At 38.3% G+C, this 20,094-nt stretch overlaps 1 protein-coding gene across 3 annotated transcripts in view; it reads right to left on the minus strand.

Annotated features, from left to right (window-relative positions):
* The window catches only part of LOC135548580 (autism susceptibility gene 2 protein-like), a 517,275-nt gene that overhangs the window by 38,892 nt on the left and 458,289 nt on the right, over positions 1-20,094 (minus strand). For all 3 annotated transcript variants that reach the window (XM_064978333.1, XM_064978332.1, XM_064978331.1), the window contains one exon: positions 2,543-2,591. In XM_064978333.1, coding sequence (XP_064834405.1) covers positions 2,543-2,591 — 49 coding nt within the window. The remainder of the gene's footprint in view (positions 1-2,542; positions 2,592-20,094) is intronic.

A 20,094-nucleotide genomic window follows, 5' to 3' on the forward strand; every position in this document is an offset into this window, starting at 1 on the left:
GGGGACTGTGTGAAGCGAACACAACCGACAATTCCACACCGTAGATATCAGTGGTGAGCCGTGAGGAAGGTGACACAAGGCTGGAAGCAAATCAACAGCCAACAACTAAAACACTGAAATCAGTCAGGAGTTGGATTTCTTTGCAAATACGCCACAGTCAGAGGCAATAAGCAATCAGTCAGGTGACTGGCTAGCTGTTAGGACTGTGCTGTACTGTGAGTAGTGCAGCCTGCCAGGCAGGGCAGTCATTGTTGGGAGGTAGAAACTGCTGAGAATCTGATTAGATGAGACTGACCACCCCTGAGAGCTATCAGTCAGTAATCAGACCAGAGAAACAAACTCCCATGGTCTCCCACTGTACAATAGAGGGAAATGGTGAACTATGCATCTGGTCTGGAGGTTTGAAACACCACTAGGTGGTCTGTAAGAACAGGCCAGGGATGTAGCAGCAAGTAATCTCTTTTTGAGGGCTGTCGTCACGCCTGACTGTCTTACAGACCAAGACCATACTGTCACACCTGAGTCAGGCATCAACAGGCGAATCACAACGCTCTGAACAGGTTTCTCCGATCTATGATTTCTATGAAATGTCACAAATATATATGATTGTTGTTGATGGGAGACAGCTCCTGATGATCGTACCAGCCAGACTTACAGTGGAATTCAAACAATGCGTGTTACGTCATTATATGCACAGAATAAATTGAATTCCTATTTTCAAATAATATGCTCTTCTCCTCGGCAGAAATCTTGTCATTTTAGTTCAATTTGATTTAATCAAGCTTCCACTGGTTGTCTTTCCTTTATAGTTTTACTAGTCAAGGTGTGTTTATAGCACCGAGCAGAGCTATGTGCTCCTCCACAGAGAGCAGCAGTGAGGTTGACTCTCTCCTGTCTTTAGAAGTGTTGTTGCTGCTGCCATCAGTTGACCTCTTTGTTTTGTCAGTGCCGTGGCGGGGCCCTCCAAGCCCCTGTTGAACATTAAGAACAATAAGCATTTGATGTGTACCAACAAGAAAGCACAAACCACCAAACAAACAGAGACCTTTTGCACCTGCCCTCGGGGCAAATACTGACATTCATCTAAGCTTTTCCCTTTTTGCTGAAGTTGTTTCTTGTCCTGAGGCGGTTGGTCGCCCGGTCGGTGCATCGTAGTCTTGGTAGTGGTGGTAATCCCATCGAACAAAAAACGCACCACTCCTTTTATCTCCACACTTCCCTCAATAAAAACACCAATGGCCTCCGTTCTCTTGCACCTGGATTCTTTTACTCGCCTTTTGTGATTGTAATAGGAATTAGCATTTGGCAGGAGTGGAGCAGGAGGAGGAGGGAACGTGATGTTAAAAAGAAAGAAAGGGGTCTATATTTAAATGGAAATAGGGGCCAATAGAGTGGACGGCCTACTATCCACCAGGGAGGGAGAGAGTGCATTTGTGTACTGTTTCCCCCTTTCACTGAGGGGTAAAGAGGGCGGCCCGTGTTGATTTAAGACGAACAAAGGGGGTCTTAGTCCTTTCAAGGGAACCAAATCTCCTCACAGAGGTGCCTTCAAAAGGAAGCCTCCCTGTCAAGCATGGCCATTGAGCCCCCGGTGGACGCCGCAAATCAAGCCCTGGAGGTAATCAAAGGCCAGAATGTGGGAAATGTGTTTGGGGTCCTAGGACTCTGCGTAGAGCACAGTGCAGGAAGAAAGAGGGAGAGGAGGGAAACAACAACCTATCTGCACCAATCAGCACCTCTTTCTCCTGCTCTCTGAAGGGGTCATAACCCCTATTTTTCCAGCCCCTCCTCTCCCCTAACACTCCCCCCTCCGCCCCCATCAAAGCCGATAGTAACCCACCATTACAGAGGAATGTCCATTCAACACATTATCTGGACGTAGAAAATGGGGCTGGCTGCTTTTAACAGCAAATTAGTGACGTGATAATGAGGTCATAAACAGATGCCAGGCCCTCCTTCTGACTTAATTTCCTACTGAATTAGCACTTCCTGGTTCCTCCTCCTCTGGCTCCTATACAATATAACACTAACTGTTTTTTCTTCCAGAATTCTCATTTATGCTTCAAAATAGATTTTTGTGTTTATTATTTCATTTTCAATGTATTTCCCACTAAAAGGACTAGTGAAATATATTTTGGCATATCAAAACACTGCATGGTGTTTATTTGAGTGAGTAACTAATATGGATTTTCTCATTCATCACACTGTATCCAATTCGATTCCATTTAATAGACCACCCTTAATGGATTTTCAGTCACGTCTAGACGTGAGTGAACACAGATTGATATTTCACACCTGTGTTACACAGAGCTGCACTGCTTTTTTGCCTGAAATGCATTACCAAGCTCTGGTTCTGGTTGATATACAAATAGGCTGCAACGGCATGCCTCTCTCGGCTCTCATACACTGAGCCAATGCAGAATTACAATGACCAGCCAATGTCCTAATAATAATAAACAATGAAACACATTATGATTCTGTCAAATGAAAATAATTTTGCCATTATATAATATTGCAACATAAAACACATAAGAACTCATACCTTTAACTGCAGCAGTGCTGAAGAATTTCTCTGAGCTTGCATCAGAGCCCTGTGTGAGAGAAAGACGATATCATTAGCACATCTTCTTAAACATGTGGACTTCATAGTCAAAGACCCAACAGGCCATTTGTACCATCCATCTAACGGGAGCAAAACATTCCGCACTGCACATCACGGCCACTTGATGGCACTGTTGGTCCATGACACAAAAGCACATTTCATCTCGAGCCCGGTGTGGCAGGGCGTACATTAACATTGCTATGTTATTGTGCAAACATTCAGTGCTAATAATTTACACAGTATTAGACAATTAACGTGTTTTTAGGTGAGAATGTGCTGTCGAAGAGGCGTTGGCTAATTCAATACCACGAATAAGGTGAAAGACCGACCTGTTACAATCCCTACCAATATATGCGTGCCATGGATGAGTCTACTAGGGAATAATAGATTGAACCCACTAGTTTAAAATGTCACATTCATAGCGTTTTCACTTTTTTGTCGCAGAGAAGTATAAAACCAGATGACAGTAGCCTATTGAAAGATGCTCGTTTATATATTAGATATTAGTCGCGGGAAGTGAATTTGACAATGAGCCCAATTCAAAACAATTCAGAAGACATTATCACAGAAAATGAAGACCACAGCTTCTCTGCAAATGGACAGTGGCACGGGCTCCAATAGTAACGGTATGAGAATTGCACAAATGCCACATATATCACATTGGCTAAAGCCTATCAATTATTTTCTATACTCACATGATACGACCCTGCTGAAGCCAGAAACATTTAAATATTAATTTGCTTAGGGTGCAGTACACTCCATGGTAAGAGATAGGCATTTCAGTATATCTATTCATCCGAATTAAAATGTGTAGGTGCATGGAAAACAGAAAAAGGTTTTGCCATTCCATAAAATATAATTGTATCTCGTAATTCCACAAATTAAAACGAGAGTAGCATATCAAAGAGTATGACGGCAGATTGAAATAGACAGACTTGATTGAAGCACATTCAGTTTGGATATTTCCCTTTTGCACACAGCAAATATACAGATAAACACCATTCAAATAATAACGGTAAAATCAGCCCTTTCCATATAGGAATATTACACATTTGCGTTATTATGAATATGTTTATTAGTAGCCTATAAAACGAAATGCTGCAATAACCACACATATATTACACATTTTATTCTGTTCAATAAAACCTATTGATAATACACAGAATCGTCGTTAATATACATAAACTAATAACCAAACGGGCTAATTCATAATAAGGTAGACTACGTGAATAAAGAAACGCGACGCGCATACCTTTGATGTGGCGAAACTGGCAAGAAGGAAAATAACAAGTCAAATATATGACTTTCGTGGTCTAGAAAATACGGCCCCGTTTTACATTCTGCTCGTCGAATAATGTAATCCACAAACGGGGCGAATTCAACTCCGTTTTAATTGATGACAGCATGCGAAAAGAGAATCCCTTTCCAAGACAATTCCAACGAGAGACGAGAAGTGCATAAAAAGCTATCGTTCCTCTCGGACAAAGGAAGACGTGTCTTGCCAGCAAAAGCATCAGCAACAACTCTGGGTCGCTAAATCCCGTTACGTGCGTTTCGTCTCCAGTTCAGGGTGGAAGACAAATCTATTTCGCAATATTCTTGTATTGAAAATATCCGAGATTCGAATAGGCAGGATCCTTGGGAGAATGTGTATCTGGACGCGTAAAGAGGCTGCGTCCACAGACACCACAAGAGAGTCGACAGCTCGCTCCTACAGAGCAACAAAAAAAATCAAACAAAGCGCAAACCAATTTCCTCTGTTGCGAAAGAGGGAGACAAAATCACACTTAGAATCACCTTGAGCCAAAAGGGGACTCCACATTCATCATATGTTCAGCTGGTAAAAGCGTATGTCCTGTGGTTGCTGACGGTTCCGTCGCCGACAGAGCCTCTCCTCATCCGCTCCAAGCATCAGACAAACTCCCATTCATCCAACGGCTGCCCCAGCGATCCTCGCTCAACGATCGGGTCCTCCCACTTCCTGATTCTAACCTGACTTGGGTTCGACTTCTCTCCCGAACACAAACACACGTGTGTTTTCTGCTTCCGAGTGTCCGAATACTGTTCCAAAGACCGCGCGCTGCTCGGGACAGTCGTGCGTATTTGCGTAAATGGAGCTCAGATAAACTGCTTGGCATTTCCAGAACGAGAGAGGGAGAGAAAGCAAGAGACGGGAGGGAAGGGGGAGGGCCTGAGACTAGAATGATATTCTTTCACTGTCAACAGTGTGAGATGATGTCAGCGGCTAATGATTTTCCCAGTAGGGTGCTGCAACCGTGAGGGGAGGAAAACAAAACACTCTTTATAGGCAGCAGTGCACCTCCTCAGAGCTCACAGCCGTTCTCTTCCTGTTGGAATAACCACCACTCTACTGTCCTGGAGGAGGTCACATACCCACACCAGCTACTGGGCCAACCATGGAGATAGACAGGGATCCATCCATGCTCACCTATGGTGCCCACTTAATCAAACCTGATCCAGGGCTCAAACGCAGACATTGACAAGAGATTTTCTCATGTTCAAACCATCTGTATTTCTAAGAGGATCACCAGCTTGAGCATTCTCCCCATTATTAAGCACATTTCTGATGGGGCTATTGCTTGGAAGGAGAAAGAGAGAGCGAGAGAGAAAGCACCCCTCGTCTTATCTGATCCATCTCACTAATCTGGCGGACCACGGACACTCCAGACCAAAACAATCCTGCAATCTCCAACTAATGCTGGGCGTTCCTGGAAAATCCCTTTAATCGCACGTTCCCGTGTCCTAGCCTCGGCTAATCAGCATTAACCCACTGTCTGGGAGGTCAATGGATCAACAATGGAGTCACATTGGAGGGAGAATGGGATCTCTTTCTCTCTCCCTACAGCACCCAGCCCCCACAGAGCAGAAAACAGAATTAACTCATTGCTGCAGGGTGCTAATCCATCCCTCTACCCTACTGTATGTGCTGGAGAGAGAAGGAGCGGGAGAAAGAGAAAGATAGCGACAGACAGACACAGACAGACAGAATGGTTGAGTGTTATAACCCCATGCTCCTAGTGCTCTATATACAAGGACATTGGATCTCAGGGCCAGATAGATGACTATCAGCAGGGAGACGTGGCTGGCTGAGGCCCCAGGAGACCATTCAAAGCCATACTGCCGGGCCCCCGGGCCCCAGAGAGCTAAACTTCATCACACAATGGTCCCGCGAAGAACACAGCTCTCCATTACAAAGTGTTCATTGGGTTAGGGGCCCACCTTGATCTCCAGGATAAAGTGTGCAATGGGTTAGGGGCCCCATCTTGATTGTCAGTGGGCCCATGTCTAATATATGATGAAGCCATGTTGACAAGTGTCTGCTTTGAACATCAAGCAGCTTCCATATTGGGAAGAAGAAAAGGAGAAAAAATTCAAAGTGTCCGTGCCTGAATACCCATACTTGGTCCTAAATAGTAGGCTGTTTGAGTATGCAGAAAAAAGAACGTTGAATAGTATGCAACATTTAGGAAATCGAGTATACTTTAAATGCCCGGATGTCATACTCATTTCGGCTTTGACAACAACTGATCAATTATATATGGGGATGCACTACCAAAATCAACGAATTGCGGGAAACTGCATTTCAAGCATGACGCATTCTCAGTATGTGAAAATAGAATGTTTAATAGTATGCAACACCTTGAAAATCAAGTATGGTTTAAATGCCAGGATGTTATACTCATTTTGGCTCTTCACCCAGTAGAATTCGATACACACTTTCCCACAGTGTATTGGAAGAGGTGGGCTGCGAGTGATAGGCCCTAGCTCTGTTCAGGTAGCCAAACAACAAAACTAGTATTTTTTTTTACACAAAGTGTATTTCTGTTTTCTTACTGAAGTGTTTCTTGTTTTCTTGGCCTTTGTCAGAACTTTGAACCTAATTACTAACCCATCTTCTGATTTCTGAATGTGTTGGCATCGGGGACTTGGGATGTGGTTGAGTTATTGATGTCATGTTAATCGTGTCTTTTAATTTAAACATATGGATTGTAGGCTAGGCTACCTATTTAATTATTTAATTTATGGATCATGCCTTAGCAGTCATTCTGATCTTGTTCCCAATGATCAGTGCTTTTGTGTATTATGTTGCTGTCCAGCGGTTTCTGAATTTGCGATGCACGGACTGTCCACATGCCTTTTGATTTGAACATTTGAACATTTTTGTTGTGTGCACTAAGCTATTTGATTTAATTAATATACAGTACCAGTTTTATGGTTGGACACATCTACTCATTCAAGGGTTTTTCCTTTATATTTGATATTTTCTACATTGTATAATAAAAATAAAATTAAATCACACATGAAATCATGTAGTAACCAAAAAACTTTTAAACAAATTGAAATATATTTTATATTTGAAATTCTTCAAAGTAGCCACCCTTTGCCTTGATGACAACTTTGCACACTCTTGGCTTTCTCTCAACCAGCTTCATGAGGTAGTTACCTGGAATGCTTTATAGTATGCTTTATAGTATGCAACAATGAGTAAATAGCATGCAGTTTAGCTTATTCCAAATGCTAAAAACAACTGGACAAATTATGTTTCAAATTAGTTATAGTACTGTTTCAAATTAGTTATTATATAGTAATTGCAAGACATTCCATGTAACTACATGGCATCATGCTGTTTTGTTGGTAAAACAAAGGTGTGTATGATGCACTGAATATTTATACCACTTTATGCAACAAACAAACATGGCTGCCTGTTGTTGCACCAGTTGAGGAACAGAAGCCATCAACGAATCAGTATTTATTGTCCTTAACAGTCATTATAAAATCTATTTATTTATTTTTGTTAGTAACCCTTTTTCTTCACAAATTTGTGGTATCCAATTCATAGTCACAGTCTTGTCTCATTGCTGCAATTCCCGTACGGCCTCAGGAGAGGTGAAGGTCGATAGCCGTGCGTCCTCCGAAACACAACCCAACTAAGCCGCACTGCTTCTTCACACAATGCCCACTTAACCCGGAAGCCAGCCGCACCAATGTGTCGTAGGAAACACCGTACACCTGGCGACCGTGTCAGCATGCACTGCATCCGGCCCGCCACAGGAGTCGCTAGTGCGCGATGTGACAAGGACATCCCTGTCGGCCAAACCCTCTCCTAACCCGGACGACGCTGGGCCAATTGTGCGCCACCCCATGGGTCTCCTGGTCACCGCCGGCTGCGACAGAACCTGGACTCAAACTCAGAATCTCTAGTGGCAGAGCCTTAGAACACTGCACCACTCGGGAGGCCTCATTATCAAATTTAAGAAAAACCTCAGGTCTGTGATTCCAGCTCAACCACCAGACAATCTACATCCGGATCTCTCACTGCACATTCCTTTTTAATTCAAATGAAACGCTGACTGAGACGAACAGAAATGAGAAAAATAAGCTGTGCATGCTGTAATGCCGCAGCCAAGAAAAGAATATAAAGTGGCACTTTTCTATGGAAAAGCACTTGATGCCGTTGCCAGAGACTGGAGATCAAATATAACGTCTGGAGTTTTGTTATGTATGCCAGTAATTGGTGTCTGTGCCTGTAAATTCTGTCTATACACCATCAGCCCTTTCTCTCCGCTAAAAATGTTTCATCTTTAATTCAATTTTTTGGGGCCGTGATCCTTTGCTTCAAAGCATCCAGAAGAGAATTTTGCCACCCTCCGCAATGGCGGTTTAATTTGACAGGAACTCTTTCTTTCCCTAGATTGCAATCACAGGAGACCGGCTCTCTTTTTCATGAACCTTCCTACCATTACGGGAAAAACCTCCCCTCATTTAAAATATTACCGACAAGTGTAACAAGTGTAATACGTTAAAAGCTCTTAGATAGGGCTCAAGACTTCCCACGGTGGATGAGGAGGATGAGGTGAGGCAATAAAAGGAAACGTGTCTTGATGAAATGGTAGAAATGCTCTGAGGAGAATAGCAGCGTTCTCCTGAGACAGATAGATAGATATATAGATATAGAGAGGTTCCAGGCAGGTTGACATGGAACAAGCAGTTAACAATGGCCGGGCTGTGAAGATGAAGAACAGTCGGGGAGAAGAATCAGAGGTATACAGTTTAATGGCTGTGATAGAAAACTGAGGATGGATCAACAACATTACAGTTACTCCACAATACTAACCTAATTGACAGAGTGAAAAGAAGGAAGATTGTACAGAATAAAAATATTCCAAAACATGCTTCCTAATTGCAATAAGGGTCTAAAGAAATACTGTCAAAAATGTGTCCAATTAACTTTTTGTCCTGAATACAAAGGGTTATGTTTGAGGCAAATCCAATACAACACATTACTGAGTACCACTCGTCATATTTTCAAGCATAGTGGTGGCTGCATCATGTTATGAGTATGCTTGTAATTGTTCGGGACTGGGGAGTTTTTTAGGATACAAAAGAAACGGAATGAAGCTAAGCAGAGGCTAAATCCTAGAGGAAAACCTGGTTCAGTCGGTATCCACCAGACACTGGGAGATGAATTCACCTTTCAGCAGGACAATAACCTAAATCACAAGGCCAAATCTACACTGGAGTTGCTTACCAAGAAGACAGGAATGTTTTTAAGTGGCCGAGTAAGAATTTGACTTAAATCTGCTTGAAAATATATGGAAAGATCTGAAAATGGTTGTCAAGCAATTATCAACAACCAATTTGACAGAGCTTGAAGCATTTTGAAAAGAATAATGGGCAAATGTTTCTCTTAGAGACTTACCCAGAAAGACTCACAGCTGTACTCGCTGCCAAAGGTGATAATAACATGTATTGGCTCAGGGGGTTGAATACTAATTTAATCAAGATATATTAGTGTTTTATTTTTCAAAAATGTTTTCTAAATGTTATAATGTTATAATTTTATTTTTTGTAGATCGTTGACAAAAAAAATACAATTCAAACCATTTTAATCTCACTGTAACAACATGTGGAAAAAGTCAAGGGGTGTGAATACTTTCTGAAGGCACGATATGTATTTCGATGACAAGATGTCTACGATGGGTAGTATAGAAGTCTACTATGGGTAGTATAGAAGTCTACTATGGGTAGTATATAAGTCTATTATGGGTAGTATTGAAGTCTACTATGGGTAGTATAGAAGTCTACTATGGGTAGTATAGAAGTCTATTATGGGTAGTATAGAAGTCTACTATGGGTAGTATAGAAGTCTACTATGGGTAGTATATAAGTCTATTATGGGTAGTATAGAAGTCTACTATGGGTAGTATAGAAGTCTACTATGGGTAGTATAGAAGTCTATTATGGGTAGAATAGAAGTCTATTATGGGTAGTATAGAAGTCTATTATGGGTAGTAAGGAAGTCTACTATGGGTAGTATAGAAGTATATTATGGGTAGTATAGAAGTCTACTATGGGTAGTATAGAAGTATATTATGGGTAGTATATACATCTACTATGGGTAGTATAGAAGTCTATTATGGTAGTATAGAAGTATACTATGGGTAGTATAGAAGTCTACTATGGGTAGAATAGAAGTCCACTATGGCTAGTATAGAAGTATATTATGGGTAGTATAGAAGTCTACTATGGGTAGTATAGAAGTATATTATGGGTAGTATAGAAGTCTACTATGGGTAGTATAGAAGTCTACTATGGGTAGTATAGAAGTCTATTATGGGTAGTATAGAAGTCTACTATGGGTAGTATAGAAGTCTACTATGGGTAGTATATAAGTATATTATGGGTAGTATAGAAGTCTACTATGGGTAGTATAGAAGTCTACTATGGGTAGTATAGAAGTCTATTATGGGTAGTATAGAAGTCTACTATGGGTAGTATAGAAGTATATTATGGGTAGTATATACATCTACTATGGGTAGTATAGAAGTCTATTATGGTAGTATAGAAGTCTACTATGGGTAGTATAGAAGTCTACTATGGGTAGTATAGAAGTCTACAATGGGTAGAATAGAAGTCTACTATGGGTAGTATAGAAGTCTACTATGGGTAGTATAGAAGTCTACTATGGGTAGAATAGAAGTATACTATGGCTAGTATAGAAGTATATTATGGGTAGTATAGAAGTCCACTATGGGTAGTATAGAAGTATATTATGGGTAGTATATACATCTACTATGGGTAGTATTGAAGTCCACTATGGGCAGTATAGAAGTCTACTATGGGCAGTAAAGAAGTCTACTATGGGTAGTATAGAAGTCTACTATGGGTAGTATAGAAGTCTACTATGGGTAGTATAGAAGTATATTATGGGTAGTATAGAAGTCTACTATGGGTAGAATAGAAGTCTACTATGGGTAGTATAGAAGTATATTATGGGTAGTATAGAAGTCTACTATGGGTAGTATAGAAGTATATTATGGGTAGTATATACATCTACTATGGGTAGTATAGAAGTCTATTATGGTAGTATAGAAGTATACTATGGGTAGTATAGAAGTCTACTATGGGTAGAATAGAAGTCCACTATGGCTAGTATAGAAGTATATTATGGGTAGTATAGAAGTCTACTATGGGTAGTATAGAAGTATATTATGGGTAGTATAGAAGTCTACTATGGGTAGTATAGAAGTCTACTATGGGTAGTATAGAAGTCTATTATGGGTAGTATAGAAGTCTACTATGGGTAGTATAGAAGTCTACTATGGGTAGTATATAAGTATATTATGGGTAGTATAGAAGTCTACTATGGGTAGTATAGAAGTCTACTATGGGTAGTATAGAAGTCTATTATGGGTAGTATAGAAGTCTACTATGGGTAGTATAGAAGTATATTATGGGTAGTATATACATCTACTATGGGTAGTATAGAAGTCTATTATGGTAGTATAGAAGTCTACTATGGGTAGTATAGAAGTCTACTATGGGTAGTATAGAAGTCTACAATGGGTAGAATAGAAGTCTACTATGGGTAGTATAGAAGTCTACTATGGGTAGTATAGAAGTCTACTATGGGTAGAATAGAAGTATACTATGGCTAGTATAGAAGTATATTATGGGTAGTATAGAAGTCCACTATGGGTAGTATAGAAGTATATTATGGGTAGTATATACATCTACTATGGGTAGTATTGAAGTCCACTATGGGCAGTATAGAAGTCTACTATGGGCAGTAAAGAAGTCTACTATGGGTAGTATAGAAGTCTACTATGGGTAGTATAGAAGTCTACTATGGGTAGTATAGAAGTATATTATGGATAGTATAGAAGTCTACTATGGGTAGAATAGAAGTCTACTATGGGTAGTATAGAAGTCTATTATGGTAGTATAGAAGTCTACTATGGGTAGTATATAAGTCTATTATGGGTAGTATAGAAGTCTACTATGGGTAGTATATAAGTCTATTATGGGTAGTGAGGAAGTCTACTATGGGTAGTATAGAAGTCTACTATGGGTAGAATAGAAGTATACTATGAGTAGAATAGAAGTATACTATGGGTAGTATAGAAGTCTACTATGGGTAGAACAAAAGTCTACTATGGGTAGTATAGAAGTCTACTATGGGTAGTATAGAAGTATATTATGGGTAGTATAGAAGTCTACTATGGGTAGTATAGAAGTATATTATGGGTAGTATATACATCTACTATGGGTAGTATAGAAGTCTACTATGGGCAGTATATAAGTCTATTATGGGCAGTATAGAAGTCTACTATGGGTAGTATAGAAGTCTACTATGGGTAGTATAGAAGTATATTATGGGTAATATATACATCTACTATGGGTAGTATTGAAGTCTACTATGGGCAGTATAGAAGTCGACTATGGGCAGTATAGAAGTCGACTATGGGTAGTATAGAAGTCTACTATGGGTAGTATAGAAGTCTACTATGGGTAGTATAGAAGTATATTATGGGTAGTATAGAAGCCTACAGTGGGTAGAATAGAAGTCTACTATGGGTAGAACAGAAGTCTACTATGGGTGGAACAGAAGTCTACTATGGGTAGTATAGAAGTCTACTATGGGTAGTATAGAAGTCTACTATGGGTAGAATAGAAGTATACTATGAGTAGAATAGAAGTATACTATTGGTAGTATTGAAGTCTATTATGGGTAGTATATAAGTCTATTATGGGTAGTGTGGAAGTCTACTATGGGTAGTATATACATCTACTATGGGTAGTATTGAAGTCCACTATGGGCAGTATAGAAGTCTACTATGGGCAGTAAAGAAGTCTACTATGGGTAGTATAGAAGTCTACTATGGGTAGTATAGAAGTCTACTATGGGTAGTATAGAAGTATATTATGGGTAGTATAGAAGTCTACTATGGGTAGAATAGAAGTCTACTATGGGTAGTATAGAAGTCTATTATGGTAGTATAGAAGTCTACTATGGGTAGTATATAAGTCTATTATGGGTAGTATAGAAGTCTACTATGGGTAGTATATAAGTCTATTATGGGTAGTGAGGAAGTCTACTATGGGTAGTATAGAAGTCTACTATGGGTAGAATAGAAGTATACTATGAGTAGAATAGAAGTATACTATGGGTAGTATAGAAGTCTACTATGGGTAGAACAAAAGTCTACTATGGGTAGTATAGAAGTCTACTATGGGTAGTATAGAAGTATATTATGGGTAGTATAGAAGTCTACTATGGGTAGTATAGAAGTATATTATGGGTAGTATATACATCTACTATGGGTAGTATAGAAGTCTACTATGGGCAGTATATAAGTCTATTATGGGCAGTATAGAAGTCTACTATGGGTAGTATAGAAGTCTACTATGGGTAGTATAGAAGTATATTATGGGTAATATATACATCTACTATGGGTAGTATTGAAGTCTACTATGGGCAGTATAGAAGTCGACTATGGGCAGTATAGAAGTCGACTATGGGTAGTATAGAAGTCTACTATGGGTAGTATAGAAGTCTACTATGGGTAGTATAGAAGTATATTATGGGTAGTATAGAAGCCTACAGTGGGTAGAATAGAAGTCTACTATGGGTAGAACAGAAGTCTACTATGGGTGGAACAGAAGTCTACTATGGGTAGTATAGAAGTCTACTATGGGTAGTATAGAAGTCTACTATGGGTAGAATAGAAGTATACTATGAGTAGAATAGAAGTATACTATTGGTAGTATTGAAGTCTATTATGGGTAGTATATAAGTCTATTATGGGTAGTGTGGAAGTCTACTATGGGTAGTATAGAAATCTACTATGGGTAGTATAGAAGTCTACAATGGGTAGTATAGAAGTCTATTATGGGTAGTATAGAAGTCTATTATGGGTAGTAAGGAAGTCTACTATGGGTAGTGTAGAAGTCTACTATGGGCAGTTTATAAGTCTATTATGGGCAGTATAGAAGTCTACTATGGGTAGTATAGAAGTATATTATGTGTAGTATAGAAGTCTACTATGGGTAGTATAGAAGTATATCATGGGTAGTATATACATCTACTATGAGTAGTATAGAAGTCTACTATGGGCAGTATAGAAGTCTACTATGGGCAGTATAGAAGTCTACTATGGGCAGTATAGAAGTCTACTATGGGTAGTATAGAAGTATATTATGGGTAGTATAGAAGTCTATTATGGGTAGTAAGGAAGTCTACTATGGGCAGCATAGAAGTCTACTCTGGGTAGAATAGAAGTCTACTATGGGTAGTATAGAAGTCTACTATGGGCAGTATATAAGTCTATTATGGGCAGTATAGAAGTCTACTATGGGCAGTATAGAAGTCTACTATGGGCAGTATAGAAGTCTACTATGGGTAGTATAGAAGTCTACTATGGGTAGTATAGAAGTCTACTATGGGTAGTATAGAAGTATATTATGGGTAGTATAGAAGTCTACTATGGGTAGAATAGAAGTCTATAATGGGTAGAACAGAAGTCTACTATGGGTGGAACAGAAGTCTACTATGGGTAGTATAGAAGTCTACTATGGGTAGTATAGAAGTCTACTATGGGTAGAATAGAAGTATATTATGGGTAGTATAGAAGTCTATTATGGGTAGTAAGGAAGTCTAATATGGGTAGCATTGAAGTCTACTATGGGCAACATAGAAGTCTACTATGGGTAGTATAGAAGTCTACTATGGGTAGTATAGAAGTCTACTATGGGTAGTATAGAAGTCTATTATGGGCAGTATAGAAGTCTACTATGGGTAGTATGGAAGTCTTCTATGGGTAGTATAGAAGTCTACTATGAGTAGAATAGAAGTATACTTTGGGCAGTATAGAAGTATATTATGGGTAGTATAGAAGTCTACTATGGGTAGTATAGAAGTCTACTATGGGTAGAATAGAAGTATACTATGAGTAGAATAGAAGTATAATATGGGTAGTATAGAAGTATATTATGGGTAGTATAAAAGTCTACTATGGGTAGTGTAGAAGTATATTATGGGTAGTATAGAAGTCTACTATGGGTAGAATAGAAGTCTACTACGGGTAGAACAAAAGTCTACTATGGGTAGTATAGAAGTCTATTATGGGTAGTATAGAAGTCTATTATGGGTAGTATAGAAGTCTATTATGGGTAGTAAGGAAGTCTACTATGGGTAGTATAGAAGTATATTATGGGTAGTATAGAAGTCTACTATGGGTAGTATAGAAGTCTATTATGGGTAGTATATACATCTACTATGGGTAGTATAGAAGTCTATTATGGTAGTATAGAAGTCTACTATGGGTAGTATAGAAGTCTACTATGGGTAGAATAGAAGTCTACTATGGCTAGTATAGAAGTATATTATGGGTAGTATAGAAGTCTACTATGGGTAGTATAGAAGTATATTATGGGTAGTATATACATCTACTATGGGTAGTATTGAAGTCTACTATGGGCAGTATAGAAGTCTACTATGGGCAGTATAGAAGTCTACTATGGGTAGTATAGAAGTATATTATGGGTAGTATAGAAGTCTACTATGGGTAGAATAGAAGTCTACTATGGGTAGTATAGAAGTCTACTATGGGTAGTATATAAGTCTATTATGGGTAGTATAGAAGTCTACTATGGGTAGTATAGAAGTCTATTATGGGTAGTAAGGAAGTCTACTATGGGTAGTATAGAAGTATATTATGGGTAGTATAGAAGTCTACTATGGGTAGTATAGAAGTATATTATGGGTAGTATATACATCTACTATGGGTAGTATAGAAGACTATTATGGTAGTATAGAAGTCTACTATGGGTAGAACAGAAGTATACTATCGGTAGTATTGAAGTCTATTATGGGTAGTATTTAAGTCTATTATGGGTAGTGAGGAAGTCTACTATGGGTAGTATAGAAGCCTACAATGGGTAGTATAGAAGTCTATTATGGGTAGTATAGAATTCTATTATGGGTAGTATAGAAGTCTACTATGGGTAGTGTAGAAGTCTACTATGGGCAGTATATAAGTCTATTATGGGCAGTATAGAAGTCTACTATGGGTAGTATAGAAGTCTACTATGGGTAGTATAGAAGTCTACTATGGGTAGAATAGAAGTATACTATGAGTAGAATAGAAGTATACTATGGGTAGTATAGAAGTATATTATGGGTAGTATAGAAGTCTACTATCGGTAGAATAGAAGTCTACTATGGGTAGAACAAAAGTCTACTATGGGTAGTATAGAAGTCTACTATGGGTAGTATAGAAGTATATTATGGGTAGTATAGAAGTCTACTATGGGTAGTATAGAAGTATATTATGGGTAGTATATACATCTACTATGGGTAGTATTGAAGTCTACTATGGGCAGTATAGAAGTCTACTATGAGGTATAGAAGTCTACTATGGGTAGTATAGAAGTCTACTATGGGTAGTATAGAAGTCTACTATGGGTAGTATAGAAGTATATTATGGGTAGTATAGAAGTCTACTATGGGTAGAATAGAAGTCTATAATGGGTAGAACAGAAGTCTACTATGGGTGGAACAGAAGTCTACTATGGGTAGTATAGAAGTCTACTATGGGTAGTATAGAAGTCTACTATGGGTAGAATAGAAGTATACTATAAGTAGAATAGAAGTATACTATGGGTAGTATAGAAGTATATTATGGGTAGTATAAAAGTCTACTATGGGTAGTATAGAAGTATATTATGGGTAGTATAGAAGTCTACTATGGGTAGAATTGAAGTCTAGTATGGGTAGAACAAAAGTCTACTATGGGTAGTATAGAAGTCTACTATGGGTAGTATAGAAGTCTACTATGGGTAGTATAGAAGTCTACTATGGGTAGTATAGAAGTATATTATGGGTAGTATAGAAGTCTACTATGGGTAGAACAGAAGTCTACTATGGGTGGAACAGAAGTCTACTATGGGTAGTATAGAAGTCTACTATGGGTAGTATAGAAGTCTACTATGGGTAGAATAGAAGTATACTATAAGTAGAATAGAAGTATACTATGGGTAGTATAGAAGTATATTATGGGTAGTATAGAAGTCTATTATGGGTAGTAAGGAAGTCTACTATGGGTAGTATTGAAGTCTACTATGGGCAGCATAGAAGTCTACTATGGGTAGAATAGAAGTCTACTATGGGTAGTATAGAAGTCTACTATGGGCAGTATATAAGTCTATTATGGGCAGTATAGAAGTCTACTATGGGTAGTATGGAAGTCTACTATGGGTAGTATAGAAGTCTAGTATGGGTAGAATAGAAGTATACTTTGGGTAGTATAGAGGTATATTATGGGTAGTATAGAAGTCAACTATGGGTAGTATAGAAGTATATTATGGGTAGTATAGAAGTCTACTATCGGTAGAATAGAAGTCTACTATGGGTAGAACAAAAGTCTACTATGGGTAGTATAGAAGTCTACTATGGGTAGTATAGAAGTATATTATGGGTAGTATAGAAGTCTACTATGGGTAGTATAGAAGTATATTATGGGTAGTATAGAAGTCTACTATGGGCAGTATAGAAGTCTACTATGGGTAGTATAGAAGTCTACTATGGGTAGTATAGAAGTCTACTATGGGTAGTATAGAAGTATATTATGGGTAGTATAGAAGTCTGCTATGGGTAGAATAGAAGTCTATAATGGGTAGAACAGAAGTCTACTATGGGTGGAACAGAAGTCTACTATGGGTAGTATAGAAGTCTACTATGGGTAGTATAGAAGTCTACTATGGGTAGAATAGAAGTATACTATAAGTAGAATAGAAGTATACTATGGGTAGTATAGAAGTATATTATGGGTAGTATAAAAGTCTACTATGGGTAGTATAGAAGTATATTATGGGTAGTATAGAAGTCTACTATGGGTAGAATAGAAGTCTACTATGGGTAGAACAAAAGTCTACTATGGGTAGTATAGAAGTCTACTATGGGTAGTATAGAAGTCTACTATGGGTAGTATAGAAGTCTACTATGGGCAGCATATAAGTCTATTATGGGCAGTATAGAAGTCTACTATGGGTAGTATAGAAGTCTACTATGGGTAGTATAGAAGTCTACTATGGGTAGAATAGAAGTATACTATGAGTAGAATAGAAGTATACTATGGGTAGTATAGAAGTATATTATGGGTAGTATAGAAGTCTACTATCAGTAGAATAGAAGTCTACTATGCGTAGAACAAAAGTCTACTATGGGTAGTATAGAAGTCTACTATGGGTAGTATAGAAGTATATTATGGGTAGTATAGAAGTCTACTATGGGTAGTATAGAAGTATATTATGGGTCGTATATACATCTACTATGGGTAGTATTGACGTCTACTATGGGCAGTATAGAAGTCTACTATGGGCAGTATAGAAGTCTACTATGGGTAGTATAGAAGTCTACTATGGGTAGTATAGAAGTCTACTATGGGTAGTATAGAAGTATATTATGGGTAGTATAGAAGTCTACTATGGGTAGAATAGAAGTCTATAATGGGTAGAACAGAAGTCTACTATGGGTGGAACAGAAGTCTACTATGGGTAGTATAGAAGTCTACTATGGGTAGAATAGAAGTATATTATGGGTAGTATAGAAGTCTATTATGGGTAGTAAGGAAGTCTAATATGGGTAGCATGGAAGTCTACTATGGGCAACATAGAAGTCTACTATGGGTAGTATAGAAGTCTACTATGGGCAGTATATAAGTCTATTATGGGCAGTATAGAAGTCTACTATGGGTAGTATGGAAGTCTTCTATGGGTAGTATAGAAGTCTACTATGAGTAGAATAGAAGTATACTTTGGGTAGTATAGAAGTATATTATGGGTAGTATAGAAGTCTACTATGGGTAGTATAGAAGTCTACTATGGGTAGAATAGAAATATACTATGAGTAGAATAGAAGTATAATATGGGTAGTATAGAAGTATATTATGGGTAGTATAAAAGTCTACTATGGGTAGTGTAGAAGTATATTATGGGTAGTATAGAAGTCTACTATGGGTAGAATAGAAGTCTACTATGGGTAGATCAAAAGTCTACTATGGGTAGTATAGAAGTCTATTATGGGTAGTATAGAAGTCTATTATGGGTAGTAAGGAAGTCTACTATGGGTAGAACAGAAGTCTACTATGGGTGGAAATGAAGTCTACTATGGGTAGTATAGAAGTCTACTATGGGTAGTATAGAAGTCTACTATGGGTAGAATAGAAGTATACTATAAGTAGAATAGAAGTATACTATGGGTGGTATAGAAGTATATTATGGGTAGTATAGAAGTCTATTATGGGTAGTAAGGAAGTCTACTATGGGTAGTATTGAAGTCTACTATGGGCAGCATAGAAGTCTACTATGGGTAGATTAGAAGTCTACTATGGGTAGTATAGAAGTCTACTATGGGCAGTATATAAGTCTATTATGGGCAGTATAGAAGTCTACTATGGGTAGTATGGAAGTCTACTATGGGTAGTATAGAAGTCTAGTATGGGTAGAATAGAAGTATACTTTGGGTAGTATAGAGGTATATTATGGGTAGTATAGAAGTCAACTATGGGTAGTATAGAAGTATATTATGGGTAGTATAGAAGTCTACTATCGGTAGAATAGAAGTCTACTATGGGTAGAACAAAAGTCTACTATGGGTAGTATAGAAGTCTACTATGGGTAGTATAGAAGTATATTATGGGTAGTATAGAAGTCTACTATGGGTAGTATAGAAGTATATTATGGGTAGTATAGAAGTCTACTATGGGCAGTATAGAAGTCTACTATGGGTAGTATAGAAGTCTACTATGGGTAGTATAGAAGTATATTATGGGTAGTATAGAAGTCTACTATGGGTAGAATAGAAGTCTATAATGGGTAGAACAGAAGTCTACTATGGGTGGAACAGAAGTCTACTATGGGTAGTATAGAAGTCTACTATGGGTAGTATAGAAGTCTACTATGGGTAGAATAGAAGTATACTATAAGTAGAATAGAAGTATACTATGGGTAGTATAGAAGTATATTATGGGTAGTATAAAAGTCTACTATGGGTAGTATAGAAGTATATTATGGGTAGTATAGAAGTCTACTATGGGTAGTATAGAAGTCTACTATGGGTAGTATAGAAGTATATTATGGGTAGTATAGAAGTCTACTATGGGTAGAACAGAAGTCTACTATGGGTGGAA

Source organism: Oncorhynchus masou, chromosome 11 (genome assembly GCF_036934945.1).
Source record: "Oncorhynchus masou masou isolate Uvic2021 chromosome 11, UVic_Omas_1.1, whole genome shotgun sequence".
NCBI lineage: Eukaryota > Metazoa > Chordata > Actinopteri > Salmoniformes > Salmonidae > Oncorhynchus > Oncorhynchus masou.